Source organism: Mchenga conophoros, linkage group LG16 (assembly GCF_057382185.1).
Source record: "Mchenga conophoros isolate Kocher_MC1m ecotype Shallow Benthic linkage group LG16, M_conophoros_male_GT1.1, whole genome shotgun sequence".
In the NCBI taxonomy this organism is placed as follows: Eukaryota; Metazoa; Chordata; class Actinopteri; order Cichliformes; family Cichlidae; genus Mchenga; species Mchenga conophoros.
The window spans coordinates 37,432,824-37,452,802 of NC_140541.1; the positions used below are offsets into that span (position 1 = coordinate 37,432,824).

The 19,979-nt window shown below is 42.9% G+C and overlaps 1 protein-coding gene and 1 pseudogene across 5 annotated transcripts in view; both read right to left on the reverse strand.

Moving 5' to 3' along the window:
* Window positions 1-19,979, reverse strand: part of LOC146557277 (partitioning defective 3 homolog B-like) — a 224,139-nt gene that overhangs the window by 160,187 nt on the left and 43,973 nt on the right. For 3 of the 5 annotated variants that reach the window (XM_085250599.1, XM_085250598.1, XM_085250597.1), the window contains exons 3-4: window positions 11,658-11,811; window positions 27-121 (exon numbers count right to left, since the gene is read on the reverse strand). In XM_085250599.1, coding sequence (XP_085106725.1) covers window positions 27-121; window positions 11,658-11,811 — 249 coding nt within the window. Of the gene's footprint in view, window positions 1-26; window positions 122-11,657; window positions 11,812-12,101; window positions 12,208-19,979 lie in introns of those variants that run through there. The other 2 variants (XM_085250602.1, XM_085250600.1) reach the window with 2 other exon arrangements.
* On the reverse strand, window positions 3,499-9,112 carry LOC146557278 (uncharacterized; annotated as a pseudogene).

Genomic DNA, 19,979 nt, shown 5'->3' on the forward strand with positions numbered 1-19,979 from the left:
TTCCTCCAGTGGCCTTAGGGTCTTACCATCAAAGTGTTGTCTTCCTTGAAGGAGGGCTCAGACTCTGCTGGTTGGGGGCTGAGGGCAGAATCACTGCTGCTTCGCACCAGCAGGGGTGTGTCTATAATAAGCACACAGAGGACAGCATCCAGTCAGCCACAGACTTAATGCGCAGATACTTAAACATTAATTGTAAGCTGATGAGCGTACACTAACAGAGACATATACGTGTTATCTGCAACATGATGCAAAATCAAGACGAGTTTGAAAGTGAGAAGATCTGCCGCCCAAAGTCATGGTTATACATACACGAGTGCAGAAATGTGTGTTCGTTTATGCAGCTTCAGTGTGCACACTAATTAATTACTCAAAATGTTTGAAGATGTTCAGCAGCCCGTAAATCAACAACTTTTCCCTCATTTCTATCTTTGCATAAGCTGTGTTCAGAAAAAAGCACATAGCATGAATCTAACCACCAACTAACCACACAACAGTTGGTCTGAAGCCACATTGACTCTGCTCCTCTGGTAGCTTCTCTGTCTGTCAGTCCAAAATAACAGACAGCGCCTGGCTCCAGAGCCAGACAGGCGAGAGGTTTATCACAGAAAAATAGAAACGCACACGGAAACACACATAAATGTTACGTTCTGGTCACAGCTGGGACGTTTTCCTGAGATTTAATGTGTTAATTTTAAATGTACAGCTACAGCAGCTACACTGTAATATAAGAAACATTTTACAAGTCTGTGGTTTTAGATTGGGATTGTTTAGTGTGTAAAGTCCAACTTTGTAGATTTACAAATAGGTTTGTTTAAATAGCCATAAATTGACACTCACTGGACAACTTTAAAAGTTCACCCTGCTAGGAGCAGGTGGATGCTTCCTTCATGGTATGGATTCAACAAGGTGCTGGAAAACCCTCAGAGATTTTGGTCCATATTGATATGACAGCATCACGCAGCTGTGGCGGGAAACAGCCGTTACGCCGCATCCCTAAGGTGCTCTATTGGATTGAGATCTGGTGACTGGAGACCATTAGAGTACAGTGAACTCATGACAGAGCCCAGCTAGAGATGATTTGAGCTTTGTGGCATGGTGTGTTATCCTTCTGGAAGCAGCCATGACAGTAAGGTCCACTGTGATCATAAAGAGATGGACATGTGTGGAATTTAAATGACGCTTAATTAGCATTATGGGTCCTAAAGAGTGCCACAGACCCACACCGTTACACCACCACCCTGAACAGCTTGATGTCATTTACACCAAATTCTGACCTTACCATCAAAATATTAAGAAATGGAGTCTCATTAGACCCAGAACAGTTTCTGAAATCTTCTAGAATCTAGTTTTGGTGAGGCCGTGCGAATAGCAGCCTCAGTTCCTGCTCGTAGCTGGCAGGTGTGGCGCCCGGTGTGGTCTTCTGGTGCAGTAGCCCATCTGCTTAAAGGTTTAAGACAGGGGTGGGCAATTCCAGGCCTCGAGGGCTGGTGTCCTGCAGGTTTAAGATCTCACCTTGGGTCAACACCCCTGAATCACATGATTAGTTCGTTACCAGGCCTCTGGAGAACTTCAGGACATGTTGAGGAGCTAATTTATTCATTTAAATCAGCTGTGTTTGTTCAAGGACACATCTAAAACCTGCAGGGACACCGGCCCTCGAGACCTGGAGTTGCCCACCCCTGGTTTAAGATGTTGTACTTTTAGAAATGCTCTTCTGCATACCTTGGTTCTAAAAAGTGGTTAATTGAGCTACTGTTCTGTTCCTATCAGCTCAAACCGTGAAGACACTAAAGATGGCTGTGCAGAAAGACCCCAGCAGATCAGCAGTGCATGAAACACTGAGACCAACCTAACAGCTATGCTAGGTCAAAGCCACTTAAATCCCTTTTCTTCTCCCATTCTAAAGCTTGGTTTGCACAGAGGCTCATAAGGTAATTGCATTAACAAGTCATCGAACAGGTGAGTGAATATTTACTTAAGTGGGATGTACTCTGTGAAACACGAGCCATATTTAGCAAATTTGTGAATACTATCCAATTAAATATAAGAGCTGGCATTGGGTTTAACGACCCTCAACTTTGATGCAACAACCAATGGGAGCAAAGAAGACCAGTGGTCATGTGCTATGATGGAGTGGGAAATGTATAAAACACAATTTTCTCACCCTCTCCAGGACAAGCACATTTGTAAATCTACTTCCAAATTAATTTTGTTAACATAAAGCAAAGTTTGTAGGGATTGAACCGCCACGCTCCCCCGGTGAGGAAGGACGTGGCGACACTGAATGTGTGATGTATCTGCAACCAGAACATCACAGAGCTCTAATGTGCGACACGTTAATGTATACACTGATGCTCATGCATAGATGGTTGATCTGCACATTTGTTTGTGCAAGAAGCTGATATATGATAGTGTTTTCGTCTGTGCATCTCATCACCCCTTCACATAAAATAATCACTTAACAGAAACGGATAAATGAAACACAGCGTCCTTTGCTTTGTGCAGAACGGAGAAAACGTGAAATTGGAAGAAAGAACTGCAAAACTAAAGCCAATTACTGAGATTTATTAGCAGTGGCATTACTATGACATGTGTGGTATACTCCCAGACCTTAACTCTACCCCTCCCACTCATGGGGACCATCAATCCATGCATACATTAAGAACACTGTCATGATAGTGTCTACAGTTCAATAGGGAATACTATAGTAAGGTGGTGGTGAGGGTGGAGGGAACTCTATATGGTCGCACTACTCAGAAAACATGCCAAATGGTATTTGTAGGGTCATTTATTGATCATCACAAAATGGACCCTTGGTGCTCTTAAGACGGGGTGGGGGATATGGATTACATCAAAGCTTCAATGAATTCATCTCCTCAAAGGAAGCAATGAAAGAGGGATAATGGATGGAGGACAGAAGTGGTGAAAATGAGGGCAGAGAAACAGAAAGAAAAGAAAATATATAAATATATATAAAAACAAAATACGACTATACTGTAAATACTGAAAAATAAAACAATAAAATTGGTTAAAATAAGATATGTGGCATATTCCAAAAGATATTCTAATTTAAAGAGAATTCTAGATTTTCTAGTCATCGTCACTAACGTCCACTTCCTGACAAACTCTGGTGTGTAATGATGACAGCATGATTATGAGAGTGGATCTTACACTGAATGTTTCTCATCTAAATATAATCAACGTGCTTAACCTCCTAGGGCCTGGCGTCCACATATGTGGACATCACATTTTGGATTGTCTAGACCACAATACTAAATTTTGCTCTACAAGGGCCTGATATCCACTTACGAGGACATCATACTGCCACTGTTCTATCGGAATTTAAAACGAACTACCTCATATGTGGATATCAGACCCTTGTAGAGCAAAATCAGGTAAAAAGATAATTCTTTGTTTTTACATTCATCATGCAAAGAGAAGTTAAAGATGCATGCCACGAAAGAGTTCAGGTCTTAGGAGGTTAAATGTTGTTAGTTATTAGATAGGAGTAAGAGGGTGGATGGACGGATAGACGGACGGACGAATGGATGGATGACGGCTGAATGGATGGATAAAATGGATGATGGACGGATGGACGGATGGATGGATGGATGGATGGATGACGGATGGATGGATGACGGACGGACGGACGGACGGACGGATGGATGACGGCTAAATGGATGGATGACGGACGGACAGATGGATGACGGACGGATGGATGACGGCTGAATGGATGGATAAAATGGATGATGGACGGATGGACGGATGACGGACGGATGGACGGATGACAGCTGGATGGATGGATGGATGGATGACGGCTGGATGGATGGATGACGGCTGAATGGATGGATGGATGGATGGATGGATGGATGACGGATGACAGCTGAATGGATGGATGACAGCTGAATGGATGGATGACGGCTGAATGGATGGATGACGGCTGAATGGATGGATGGATGGATGGATGGACGGACAAATGGATGATGGACGGATGGATGGATGGATGACGGCTGAATGGATGGATGGATGGATGGATGGATGGATGGATGACGGCTGAATAGATGGATGGACGGACGGATGGACGGACGAATGGACGGACGGACGGACGGATGGACGGACGAATGGACGGACGGACAGACAGACGAACGGATGAACGGACGGATGGATGGATGGACAAATGGATGATGGATGGATGGATGGATGGATGACGGCTGAATGGATGGATGGATGGATGATGACGGCTGAATGGATGGATGGATGGATGGATGATGACGGCTGAATGGATGGATGGATGGATGGATGACGGCTGAATGGATGGATGACGGCTGAATGGATGGATGGATGGATGGATGGATGGATGGATGGATGGATGACGGCTGAATGGATGGACGGATGGATGGACAGACAGATAGACGAATGGATGAATGGATGGATCGATGGATGGACAAATGGATGATGGACGGATGGATGGATGATGACGGCTGAATGGATGGATGGATGGATGATGACGGCTGAATGGATGGATGGATGGATGGATGATGACGGCTGAATGGATGGATGGATGGATGGATGATGACGGCTGAATGGATGGATGGATGGATGATGACGGCTGAATGGATGGATGGATGGATGGATGGATGATGACGGCTGAATGGATGGATGGATGATGACGGCTGAATGGATGGATGGATGGATGATGACGGCTGAATGGATGGATGACGGCTGAATGGATGGATGGATGGATGGATGACGGCTGAATGGATGGACGGATGGATGGACAGACAGATAGACGAATGGATGAACAGATGGATCGATGGATGGACAAATGGATGATGGATGGATGGATGGATGGATGACGGCTGAATGGATGGATGACGGCTGAATGGATGGATGGATGACGGCTGAATAGATGGACGGATGGACGGATGGACGGACAGACAGACGAACGGATGAACGGACGGATGGATGGATGACGGCTGAATGGATGATGGATGGATGGATGGATGACGGCTGAATGGATGGATGGATGGATGATGACGGCTGAATGGATGGATGGAGGATGGACAGATGGATGACGGACGGCTGAATGGATGGATGGATGGATGGATGACGGCTGAATGGATGACGGCTGAATGGATGGATGGAAGGATGACGGCTGAATGGATGGATGACGGCTGAATGGATGGATGGATGGATGACGGCTGAATGGATGGATGACGGCTGAATGGATGGATGGATGGATGACGGCTGAATGGATGGACAGACAGACAGACGAATGGATGAACGGATGGATCGATGGATGGACAAATGGATGATGGACGGATGGATGGATGGATGACAGCTGAATAGATGGACGGACGGATGGACGGACGAATGGACGGACGGACAGACAGACGAACGGATGAACGGACGGATGGATGGATGGACAAATGGATGATGGATGGATGACGACGGCTGAATGGATGGACGGATGATGACGGCTGAATGGATGGATGGATGGATGATGACGGCTGAATGGATGGATGGATGGATGGATGATGACGGCTGAATGGATGGATGGATGGATGGATGATGACGGCTGAATGGATGGATGGATGGATGATGACGGCTGAATGGATGGATGGATGGATGGATGGATGATGACGGCTGAATGGATGGATGGATGATGACGGCTGAATGGATGGATGGATGGATGATGACGGCTGAATGGATGGATGACGGCTGAATGGATGGATGGATGGATGGATGACGGCTGAATGGATGGACGGATGGATGGACAGACAGATAGACGAATGGATGAACAGATGGATCGATGGATGGACAAATGGATGATGGATGGATGGATGGATGGATGACGGCTGAATGGATGGATGACGGCTGAATGGATGGATGGATGACGGCTGAATAGATGGACGGATGGACGGATGGACGGACAGACAGACGAACGGATGAACGGACGGATGGATGGATGACGGCTGAATGGATGATGGATGGATGGATGGATGACGGCTGAATGGATGGATGGATGGATGATGACGGCTGAATGGATGGATGGAGGATGGACAGATGGATGACGGACGGCTGAATGGATGGATGGATGGATGGATGACGGCTGAATGGATGACGGCTGAATGGATGGATGGAAGGATGACGGCTGAATGGATGGATGACGGCTGAATGGATGGATGGATGGATGACGGCTGAATGGATGGATGACGGCTGAATGGATGGATGGATGGATGACGGCTGAATGGATGGACAGACAGACAGACGAATGGATGAACGGATGGATCGATGGATGGACAAATGGATGATGGACGGATGGATGGATGGATGACAGCTGAATAGATGGACGGACGGATGGACGGACGAATGGACGGACGGACAGACAGACGAACGGATGAACGGACGGATGGATGGATGGACAAATGGATGATGGATGGATGACGACGGCTGAATGGATGGATGGATGGATGGATGATGACGGCTGAATGGATGGATGGAAGGACGACAGCTGAATGGATGGATGACGGCTGAATGGATGGATGACGGCTGAATGGATGGATGACGGCTGAATGGATGGATGACGGTTGAATGGATGGATGACGGTTGAATGGATGGATGACGGCTGAATGGATGGATGGATGGATGACGGCTGAATGGATGGACAGACAGACAGACGAATGGATGAACGGATGGATCGATGGATGGACAAATGGATGATGGACGGATGGATGGATGGATGACAGCTGAATGGATGGATGACGGCTGAATGGATGGATGGATGGATGGATGACAGCTGAATGGATGGATGACAGCTGAATGGATGGATGACGGCTGAATGGATGGATGGATGGATGGATGGATGGATGACGGCTGAATGGATGGATGGATGGATGACAGCTGAATGGATGGATGACAGCTGAATGGATGGATGGATGGATGACGGCTGAATGGATGGACAGACAGACAGACGAATGGATGAACGGATGGATCGATGGATGGACAAATGGATGATGGGCGGATGGATGGATGGATGACAGCTGAATGGTTGGATGACAGCTGAATGGATGGATGACGGCTGAATGGATGGATGACGGCTGAATGGATGGATGGATGGATGACGGCTGAATGGATGGACAGACAGACAGACGAATGGATGAACGGATGGATCGATGGATGGACAAATGGATGATGGACGGATGGATGGATGGATGACAGCTGAATGGATGGATGACGGCTGAATGGATGGATGGATGGATGGATGGATGGATGACGGCTGAATAGATGGATGGATGGATGATGACGGCTGAATGGATGGATGGATGGATGGATGGATGGATGGATGGATGGATGGATGACGGCTGAATAGATGGACGGACGGACGGACAAATGGACGGACGGACAGACAGACGAACGGATGAACGGACGGATGGATGGATGGACAAATGGATGATGGATGGATGGATGGATGACGGCTGAATGGATGGATGGATGGATGATGACGGCTGAATGGATGGATGGATGGATGATGACGGCTGAATGGATGGATGGAGGATGGACAGATGGATGACGGACGGCTGAATGGATGGATGGATGGATGACGGCTGGATGGATGTTACTGGTTTAAAAGACTTCCAGGACAGTTACACATACATTATTAGCATGTTTGTGTATAAAGGGTGAGATAAGAAAATTATACTCACTGTACCAACAGCAGACAGTGATTATATCATGTATGTAGAATTAGGTCGATAATAGGAGTTATTCCATCCTGGTTTTTTCCTGGTTTAAAATGAGCCTCGGGGAGGTGAGCACACACTCGAGCATCTTTGGTCCACGCAGAGTTTAGAGTTTATAAAGGTTTGGGTATTTTCATGTTATTTTTGACTATTTGATTTAAAGATATCCTCACTAAAGTCCCAGTGATTTACCTTTGGTTTGGAAGCTAAAACCTCTTTAGTACGTGTCAAATTTTTGATATGCAGGAAAAACCTTGGAATCAAGGTAAGTGTGCCACTTACAGAAAACACTACAATCAGTGGTTTTTGACTCTTATGGGAAACCTTTCCTGATCCGTTCTAATGCTGATTATGTATCCTAGTTGAGGAATTTTAGCACTTTGATTCCTGATTTTAAGCAGTGTGGGCTCATCAGCCTCGATATTCCTGAGTCCCTCGTTTCACAGAATGAAATGTGTCAATTACTAAGTGAGACCAAAAAAAGAAAAGAAAAATCCAGGAAAGTAAAACCAGAACACGAGGAAACGTGTAAGAGAGAGACAAGTGACTTAACTCAGAGCCCAAAGCTCAGACGGTGATAGAGGCCTAAGTCTGACCTTCTCCCGCTGACAGTGATAGTCTGCAGAGCTCTGTTACCTCTAATCTCCCGTGACAGTCACACATTACAGCTAATCTCTGCTGACAGGCGACCATACTGAAACAGACTAAACTTCCTGTCTTAACAGCGTCTGGATCATACAGTGAAGTCCTGCTTTACGAGTAAGGAAGGTCATATCCTACAAGCCGAAATGTCAATTCTTGTATTACTGTTCGAAATAAAACTAGTGGCAACGATTGTGTGAAATTCAGTCTAAAGAAGTGCGATGACCTGCTACCAAACAAAACAATGTGTTTATGACGTGTCCTTTAAGCTGCAGAGAGAAGAATGAGGTCAATGAATGCAGAAATATCTCACTGTCACACTGTTTTAGAGACATTTTGCTAAAACATTTAGAAATATTAACATTTGCTTTGGCTAAAAGTTAGCAGACACTGTCCATAAGGTGCACAGTTTCATTGTTTCAAAGCAGAATCAAAGAGACTGTGACAGCTTTATACTCACATGTACAGTACTGCTCCTAAACAAGAACGAGGACTTGAAATAAGACAGAGACAGTGAGACAAGGCGAGAAAGACACAGGAAGGAGGAAAGTGATGCAAAGAGAGAGTCGTGCAGACAGGTCGGGCAGGTAACACTGACCAGACAGACATCAGTTTCTACACTGCTCTTCCTGTGTCTATCTCAGCTCCGTCACTGCCACCATCATGTTTTTATTTTTTTCATCTGTCCTGACTATCAGGTCCTGTTCTTTGTCTTTGCTGGAATTCATTCCTCGTGTTCAGAACAGGACTCTGAACCTCATAAACCCGTTTTATATTTTAAAATTACAGATTCTTTCTTCAAACCATCGACTGCATGAGTTCCTTTGTAATTTGGTGGAGGATGAAACTTGTTTCTTTTCACTCACCTGTTTATGCACTGACCTGCAGGCTGCAGCTAAAAGGCAACGAGCTTCCTGAAGGACTTTTTGTTCCTGTCAGGAGAATCCTTTGAAATGAAATATTGAACAACACTGAGAATACACTGACCTCTCACAGTCTGTCAGGGCGAAATGGTTCCTCACATTTGCTTTGGGTTTTGTGACACCATGAAAAAGTCTGCCTCACTCACCAGAAATTACACCTTAAATAAATATCTTTGTAGACACTTTATGAAGTACTTTGTAATAAATTGAAGATAAACTGTTTAAATACACAAATAATAAACAGAAGTATTACATTTTAACCCTTTAAGACCTACCATAGAACCAAGTCCGCCAGAGCTTATATTATATTTTTACATGTTGTAGTGCAATTTTTGGGAGCATTTCAAGTTGATATAAATCAATACAACCATTATAGCCCAAATTTTAATAATATGTCTGCATTAAGTGCCTAGAAATTACATAAATGACAAAAAAGTGCAATAAACTACAAAAAAATGTAAAATCGTTTTTGTTTTTTTACCATATATTTCTAGTTAGAGAAATTTAAGAGGCATATCCCTCAAAACTGTAAATACAAAAGTTGCACAAAATAGTTTCCACCACAGGAAATTTAAACTAAGTGTCTTCATAGTTTTATTTTTGAAATACACCAATTTTTATATACTGCAGGAAAAATGAAAATAAATATTATAATGCAAATTTGCAAAAAAACAGCATGTGCATCAAAATAAACTATTTCCAGCAGTGCAATTTTAGTTCTAAGCATCCCAGAAACGACACAGAAAGTCATGAAGTCAAACATAAATTTTAAAAACACAAGTATAGGCTCATGAGGCCCTGATGGTAAAAAACTACATTTCCGCAAATTGACGTCACTTCCGGTTTCGGGCAGGACATGGAGGACATGCGATAGTTCGCGCTGATGGACGTAGGAAGTGTTACAAACAGCTGATCGGATCGGCAAACTGTTTCTGGAATATTATGTTTTTGTTGCTGCAAGCGCTTTTTATGCAGTTTTTGCAAAGCTATATGTGGAAGGAAACTGTGACCGAGGACAAGCTGATGGCATAAGATGTAAGTACAACTCCTCCAGTTTCATATGCAAAAAAAAATATTGCACTAGCTTACGTGGTTGCAGTTCTACAGGGGTTTAAAAATAGTTACGCAAAACGGAGCGTGTCTGCTCCGACCGGCTTTAAAGGGTTAATATTCGCTCTAAGATCATGTAACGCAAATCCCAAAACAACTGACTTGTCAAACATTACTCCCAAAATTTGCGACTCTTTAATGACAGCATGTGGTTATTATCCAGTAAGTTTTACTGGATTTAAAATTTGACTGTAAAACTAATATTTCATGTGACTTATGATCAGGATTCTTACTTTTTTTAAATCCATACAAGAGCGCAGCAGCACTGGAGCTGTTCTCTGAGTTACTCACACCAGTCTTTTTTACAGCACACCATTAGCTAGCTAGCTAAGCAGTCATGCAGTTAGTTTTTCCTGGTTCCCAGAATGTGAACAGCTCAGGTCTCTTATTTAAATGAAAGAAGATATTGACTGATTTTGGTCACGGAGAGCTCAGGACACCTTTGGCTTCTTCAGTGACAATTAGAAAGCTTCACTAAGTTTTATTGGTGTAAGCTGGGGTTCGCAGACAATCTGCTGTGGGGGTCAAACAATGTCTTCATTTCACATATTCTGGATAATCTGAGATAATCTGTGTAGCTTTTCTTTGCCTATATCAAAACCACTACTTCAAACTCGGTGGCTGTGCTGGTGGGGGCAGCGGTAGGTGCAGGTGAGGCTGTTTGGAAGTTGCCGGCCTGCTCCACTCCGTGTCCGTATGTTTGTGGGAACTTCAAACTCCTACATTTATCCATCACAAATAAGAGTCAAAGCCTCAATTTAACCCTGACCTAGTTGTTACCTAAACCCTGAAACAAAATCTGAACTCAAAGGAGTTTGAAAAATGAAAAAATGCAGTTGCTGTAATGGTCTAAAACTCAAACGGGTTCTCACAAAGACAGCTGGACATGTTTTTATAAATAGACTCACTCATGCTGTGAAGATGAGCTACAAAAACATGGGTTACGCTCTTTTCAAACAGTGATTGCAATAGTACCCACTACCCACTTGTCAGTGTAAGCTGCCTCATGCTTAAATATAATTGCCAACTTAGTCCACATTAATTGCTCCTTAAGTGCATTAATATAGCTGTGAAGAGGAATCAGTGTGTAGATCAGGAGTTATATTAGCAGCTGCAGTCTTTCACACGCAGGTGGTTCCCTGCTTAGTTTAGTCCATTATGGCTGATGTGAGCACCGACACACTGGCCTGTTTGCTCAGAACACATTTCTGCTTTAGACGGAAACACAAATATTACTCACTGGACTTGAGTGCTGAGGAATTGACTTCAATCTCTCCTCCCGTGATTGGCTGGAAAACCGAGAGCTCAGACTGGTAGTGGTCAGGACTCGGGGCCAGGCTTGTGTTAGCCGTGCTCCTCTGCTGGGCTTCATGTTCCTCATAAACCGCCATCAGCTTACAGGAAAACACACAAAATGCAGCAGGTTAGGTTTTTCTGCTTTTGGTATTTTCACATTTAAACAATAACTGCAGCAGAGTAAAGCTTTAGGACATAATATCACAAGTTTTTTACTACCTATTGTAGAAAACAAAGCAGGTTTAAGAGATAACAACCAACATATGGATATCAACAGTGCCCATACTTCACCATTAATCCATAAACAGCCTGCTGGCTTCTTTAAATAAACCACAAACAATAGAAGCTCTGTTTGGTTTACTGCATGCACAAGCACTCAACGTGTTACCTTGTGGATGAGCACGCTATAGAGGACATCCAACGAGCCCAGCATACCTGTGACAGAGCGTGTCCTACTGATTAACCACTGACTCCATTAATGTCCTCTGTGCATGTGTGCGCACTGTGCTAACTCTAGCTGGGTTATATAGTGGGATCCCTGTCTATTGAGCACTGCACCGAGTCTGTGTTTAGCCTAACGTTGCACAGAGCTCGTCCACACTGTGTTCTAGGGGCCTCCACGCACAGTCTGAATAGCCCTGTGTGCATGTGTGTGTTTATGTGCATCGTGTCCATAGTGGCTAAGAGTAAAGAAAGGAGACTTTGCCAGCAAAGCCAGAGGCTTCATGTGACAGTGGACACAACAACAACTAGGATTTGTTTGCTGTCTCTTACTCAGGCAGATGCTACTATGTTCCCTCAGTGCAATCTTTTTTCATGGACTGGGATCAGTGGAACAATAATCTACCAGTGTATTTCTGTATATCTGGGTTCTTTGGCGATATATTTTGATGTAAAGTTTTACTAAAAGTTACTGTAATTCCACAATCATAACATCACTGTGTACAGCCCTTTCCACTGTGTGTTGCTAGCAGACCCCACCTTTCACCCTTTATGATTGGGACGCTGCATTAGCTGGCAGCAATTCACAATTGTAATTAATACAACACTCCAGAACCTCATTATTATAACTTTCTCATATACAACAGGCACACAGGAAGAGGCTAGCAACAAGTAAAATAAGGACCAGGTCCACAGTTAAACTCTCAGTTTTGAGGGAAGCAATTAAAGTGACAACTAATAGGAGTGAATGACACTGCAGACTGACATGTAAGTGGTTGGTAAATACATTAGAGGTGTCACCTACGCAACTGGAGCCTGGACTGTCAGCTAGTGACAAATTGTCAGCTTTCTGTAGAAGAGGCTTAGTGTGACAGGACTTAAGGACCTGCCTGAGTATCCACCTGTTTTTAGTTTCACAGTAATTCAAAGACACCTCAGTGTTCTCCCTGGGCTCACTGTTTGTGGAGAGGTCGGTGTTAACATTTGTTGGGATGCTATTATTTAACCCCCTAGGACCTGGCGTCCACATATGTGGACATCACATTTTGGGTTATTTAGACCAAAATACTCAATTTTGCTCTACAAGGGCCTGATATCCACTTACGAGTACATTATACTGCTACTGTTCTATCGAAATTTTAAACAAATATCCTCATATGTGGCTCTTATTTTTCCTAAGAAACAAAAATCAGGTAAAAAAAAAATATCTGGTCATTCTTTGTTTTTACATTCATTGGGTCCCAATCAGCCCAAATATCAAAGAGAAATCAAAAATGCTGCCGTGGAAGAGTTCGGGTCTTAGGAGGTTAATGTAACAACTTGCTGTCAACTCAATCGTAGAAGACCTAGAAGTGTATCTTTACACTTCTACGTCTGCTGCTCAACCTGAAGCTACAACAATAAAAACACAGATGGGGGCGTAATAAGAAATGATTTAGCCTTTAATGCGTCTTTACTAAATGCAGTAAATACGACTTGAGATGAATAACTGTTTTAACAAATACTAAGTCAAGATGCAGAAGCAGCAAGTGAAAAACTACATACACCTGGGAACTAAACAGTTTGTGGAACCATTTTTATCAGAATCAGAATACTTTATTGATCCCTGGGGGAAATTATTTTAGCAGAAGTAACTGGAAGCACTCATTTCCTGTATGACTTTATCAGTCTGTGACATTACTGTGGTGGAAATTTGGCCCACTCTGCTTAGTAACACAGACCCACCACAGCATTTCAATGGGTTGAGGTCTGGACTTTGACTGGGTCATTACACTAACTTCATTCTTTTCTTTTTCAGCCATAGATGTGCAGATTCACAACTGCTCCTGGGATCATTGTCCTGCTGCATTGCCCAATTATTCCCAAGCTTTAGCTGTCAGACAGCTTCATGTTTAGCTCTACAATACTTTAGTATACAGACAGGTTCAGGTCCTGTGGTGCAAAGTGATGTGTTGTGCAAATCCTGATCAAACGTCTCCCCTTTGGTCAACTTCTTGCTCCAGAAGTCTTGCGGTTTGCTCAGATCAGGTCTTGTCATGTTCTCTTTAGAGAGAAGAGATTTTCTCTCCCAGTCTGTTTGGACTGTCATGAACTTGAATACAGCTGAGATAGTCGTTTTGTTTTCTGTAGGTTTTCCGAGCTTTTCACAGTCTGACCTCGGGCTGAATTTGCTGGGACGTTCACTCCTGGGAAGACCGGCCTCTGTCTTCAATGTTGTGAATCCGCATTCTTACTGCAGACCAATTAAATTCAGACAGTTTGGAAATAGACATCCCTGGGTTGATGAGCAGCAACAACTGGCTCTCATCACCTGGATCATTGCTCCCAATCAGCAAACGGCCAAAACGCCTGCTTTTATAGAGGCGGCATGACTTATTGATGATCAGTTAATCCAGCGCATTTCATTATTAGCGCATGGTTCTACACTTTGGCTTCGTTTTTGTTAAACAAATTATAACCTGTCGGATTTTTAGTTCATCATAATTAAATCATTTTAAATAATTTTATTTCCTATCATTTAAAGAGGGTGTACTTTCTTTTTCCCATATCTGTACATACTTTTGCTTTTTCTCCTGGAAGAGCCAAATAGTATCAAGTTACACAATATCGCACCTTTCTTGCCATCTTCCCAGCAAATCTCACCAGCTATTCAGCACAATCCAGGCCTCTCCGTCTTTCACACATTCATGTTCTGTCACATTCCCCACTTCCATCTGTCTAACACAGATTTCTCTCTTTGTCTTACTCAATTTTTCCTCTCGTAACAAATCTTCGTTTTTTGCCATATTTCTGTTGACATTGTAATCCTTTTCCCCAGGTCATTCCCAACCTTTTGGTGCCACGGCACATATTTCACATTAGAAAAATCACACGGCACACCACCAACCAAAAATGTGACAAAAAGCATATTGATATTTTTCCCCAAACCAGACATAGTAGAATTGGCTCGGTTTGTCCCCAGTATACCCCTTTTGGTTTATTCTGACCACTACTCACGCTGGGCCTTCACCTGTGTCAGAGTTTTCTCCAGGACCAGACTGACTACTTTTTCTTTTCAAATATTTATCTATTGCTATTACGCGCTGTATCGTCTCACAGCGTGACTATTGTGTAATTTCTGCTTCGTCTTCTTCTGTTTACTAGCAGCTGGCAACCCATTTAATTAGAGCAGGTAGTTGCACTGCCCTCTAGTGGAAGAGAATATAATTGTTCAACCCATTACTCACGCCAACCTCCCCAACCTTTTGTGCTCCACAGACCGGTTTAATGTCAGACAATATTTCATGGACCGGCCTTTAAGGTGTCGCGGATAAATACAACAAAATAAAACGATACGACCAAGACAAAAACGGTGGGATTTTGTAAACATTATAATAAACGTGAATTCACTGTGTAATTGTGTAACTTTATTAGCAGCGTCCTCCAGAAATGCACCAACAACACTGAGAGTAACATCCTCCTCTCTGCCCCTTAATGCTCTCAGGTCGCTATGGTAACACATAAACATTTCTTTCAAAATAAGACGCACGACTACAAAACGGAAAAGACCCAGGGAAACCGAGTTAACAATAAAAACCCTGAAAGCCAAAAATTTCACACCCGAGCCTCCACTCTCGCGGCCCGGTGCCAAACGACTCACGGACCGGTACGAGGCCGTGGCCCGGGGGTTTGGGACCGCTGGTTTAGGGTACCAATCAACTGGAAGATGAAAAAAACCCACTAAATGTGATGAAAGGGATGTTACTTTTATTTTGGACCCTGTTCCAGTTTTTCTTTTCATTCTGAACTTCTACAATATGGATACAAAGTACCTGCTTGACACATATCAAAGAAATGTACCATCAGAAGAACATTTAACTTTCTGGATGTAAGAATCAATATTAGTGTCGAGTAAGAGAAATCCCTCCAACATGTTTAAGAGGACGGGACAAACTGACAGACAGTTAAAAAGATAATACTTCCAGCCATGTCTGTGTTGGCACAACGTAACAAAAAGAGCTCACATTCCTCACCAGAAAACTGCTTAAGAACAAGACTAATAGCTTCCAGATGAAAACACGCACAGAGCCGTGGCAGAGATCGTTAAAAAAAAGAACATCTGAAAGGATGACTGGAAGAAAAATGTGTAGACAAATTCAACAGAGCCTTGCCAAGTCTCTTAAAAAGCTGAGGGGGGAAGAAAAGAAAGGCAAGCGGAGCAGATATGGGAGGACTCTGCTTCTGTTCTGTTCAACAGGGAACTCAAAGACCTGCCAAACAAAATGACACCACAGCCTGAGCATGGGAGGAAGAGCGGGATGAGAGAGACGGAAAGGTGAGACCGCACCGAGCGAAAGCACCGAAAAAGACAAATGGGCACAGAGAACGTGAGAGACGGAGACGAGAGAGACTTATAAAGATAATAACGAGGCAGACTGACAGATGTGTGGTACTGTAAAAACCTTCAGGATGTCAGAGAGCAAAAAGCAAACCTGCAACTGGAGACTGTCAGAGGGTCACTGTGTCAAATGCAATGACGTGTAAGCAAAATGAAAAGTTACACGCTGCCAATCCCAGCCCTGCTCACCCGTCACCCGCCGAGCACACACATTTTATTTAGAGGAAATTTGAAAACTGATTCCCTGTCACACATCTGAAAAATATTGAACAACTTGGGTCAAAATTTGACTCATTTTATTACCACGAACTGTAATTTTTCTCTCTGCGACTCTTCATCTCAATCGTGTAATTATATATATAATATTTAACCTTCAACATCTAAAACTCAAAGAAGACAATGGCAGTAAAATTTTGTTTATTTCTTTCTTCTTCTGTCAAACACACATTTTACTTTGATCGTGTTGCTGACAGCATCATGTAGAAATGTCTTTTAATTGTCTGTGAGTCTTAATTCAAAAATACTTTCTTATACTTTGTTCTTTTTTAGAGGCAGGTGACAAGACTTACACGTCACATTTAATCGTAAGCCTTTGCATGTTTCCATGATTCATTCTGATCTACATACTGAACATCTAATTTTTGGCACCAAGTCTTTTCATAATAAAAGACGTGTAATTTTAGGCCTTTTATTTTTAATTAATACTTTCACAGTTTACAAGTGAACGACCCTCTGTTATTATTAGCAGTTTAGCAAACAACAGTAATCACTGACTAAATAAAATCTAAACATGTGAATCACTTTTACTAATAAAGTAACTTCACTTCAGTGTTTTACATGATGCACCATGTTTACACTGCTCAGCACTTCCTAATGTGAGTGAGTGCAGAGCCGCCTCTGTTATGAAGTGAATGAAACTGATATGGGTAAATTAATAGCAGTCCAGAACTGGCGTCGGTGCACATGCACACACACGCACACACACACACCTCCATTACCATCTTTTTCCGCATGATATGCTTTTTAATCGGCTCGATTAAAGCCCGATTGATTGGTTTGGTGTGGATCGATAAAACGCCTCAATCAGGAAAAATGCACGAGTACATCCACGGCTCGCAAACAGTATGTGGACTCTCACTTTCACACCCAAACAAAACAATCTTTAAACACGCTTAAGCTATCCGCACACCACTGACCTTTGATTTCCACTCACAACCACTTACCATAAAAAATCCATGATGATGAAGTGTGTATTTGTGTGTCTGTGTGCGTACTTTGGCATCTTATCCAGTCAGCAATATCCGTAGCAATGACCACTCCATCACAGCTGCATCAGAAGAGTCATACATGACCACAACTGTGAGTATTTCATGAATAGTTTATGGATGTTGTTTTACTGATTGTTTTATAGGCTGGTTTTGGAGATGGCTTTGGGTGCGATACACATAGAAACGAAGATTAAGGAAAAACAAGATCGACAAATAACAATTTTCCATTTTTCTTTTTGCAAATATGCTAATTTACTGCTTTTCATGATTCCTTTCTTAAAAATGTGAATAATAAACTCAGATGAACCAAATAAAACGGTGAATTGAGGATAATAAATAAGTGTGCCAGGCCCAAAATTCACAGAGCTTTTATTCTGACACCACAGAAGAAAGACACACAAACAAGCACACACACACTGACAGAGGATAGACTGACAGCACCACCTAGTCACGCTCAAACAAAACTGCACCCTCCAAGCCCCACACACACACACACACACACACACACACACACACACACACACACACACACACACACACACACACACACACACACACGCCTGACCCGCACGGTCTGCTTTTGTGTCATTTATGAGTCTACTACTTCGACAAAAAAGAGATAAGTAAAGACATGACCCAGAAGCAGAGGAAAACACAAACACTTCATCACATTTTAAAACTACCAGACAACTTTACAAGCTTGCGATCCTGTTTTATCTGTTATTTCACTCCCTGCTCTTTAAGTTATTTAGGTGTAGTGCCAAAGTTTAAAAACATGTGACATAATTGTGATGCACCAACCACAAACATCTGGTTTGCTGCTGTGGGCAGCTACGGTCACTCGAGCAGCAGATTAAAGCTAAGCTTGAGGAACAACACTCAGGAGAAATAATACTTTTAAAGTGGAGCGAGTTTCTATGTACTGACCATAAAAATATTCGTGCATAAATTTTGCAGATTACAAAGAGAATTTGAATGAACCCTGAGGCAGGTCAGCTCTTCTGTTCGAGGCTACAAGTTGGCCTTTCTTCTTTCATCAGCAGATATTCCTGCTCAGCCCCGTTTCCCCCTCTGGCATCACTTTGCCTTCCCTCCTTTGCTTCCCACTTCTCTCCTCCCTGCCTCCTTTCATTTTACACTGTTTTTCCACGGCTTCTTTCTTCGGCTGAGCCGCTCTCCCCTCTGACATGGTTCTCTGAGTTTACCGTAGATTTAAGTGTGTGCTTGTCTTTTAATCTCATCAGAATTAGAAACCAAAGTTTGGGAAAAAACTAGAAATGCCAATTATGACTTACTGACCTGCTTATAATGGTATTTTTACTAATGTGTCATTTTTGACTCTATGTGACTCTTTTCTATGTTCACAGTAGGCTGACAGTGCCAACACTCAGCCTCCTGCTAGATGCACCTATGGTACCAATTTTAAAAACCCTACATCGTCTCGTAGTCGAGTCATCGCATTCAAGAACTCAGGTGTCCTCGAAGGACACTCGTTTCTGCCGCTTTTATCCACAGCTCGCGAACGAGACCCCCGAACTGCTCCACCTGGGGTACGTGGACACTTCACCAATCAAATAATCCAAAAACCTGACTTCACTTTGATGTAAAGCAGAAGGGAATAGCCAAGCGTGGATTTCATTGTTGTGTTTGAAGCTCACCACACTGTTTCTCGAGTGTTTTAACCACAGAGCTACATTTCTGCCCAAATGTGTACCTGGAGGAGTAAGTTATGGCTGTTCTATGTCACGTGACATGTAGGTTTAGCTTTTCTGTGTTTGTGTTTTGGTTGAGGCTCAAGAATGTAAGTAAAGGTGTGCGATGCTGATTTATTTCCTGTTTCACGCCGGAGCAACAAACCAGTGTACTGGAGGAACATCCAACTCACACTAAAAAAAAAAAACCTCCACTGTAACATTAGACCCATATACAAAGCATTTTACACATCTGACAGTTATTTATGATGTTACTGTATTTATTTGATCACATAAAAGGTCAGGAAAAAACATGCGAGACATCTGACAACCAGTCGATACTTTTAAGGTCTTATTTTGAGAATATTAAATGTTTTAACAGTTGTAAGATCCGCTGTGATGTTCTGAGTTATAGTGGCTCCTTACAAATCGGCTGATGTAAATCATCATGTTCCAGCACTCTGCTCTATTGGATATCCCCACACAGC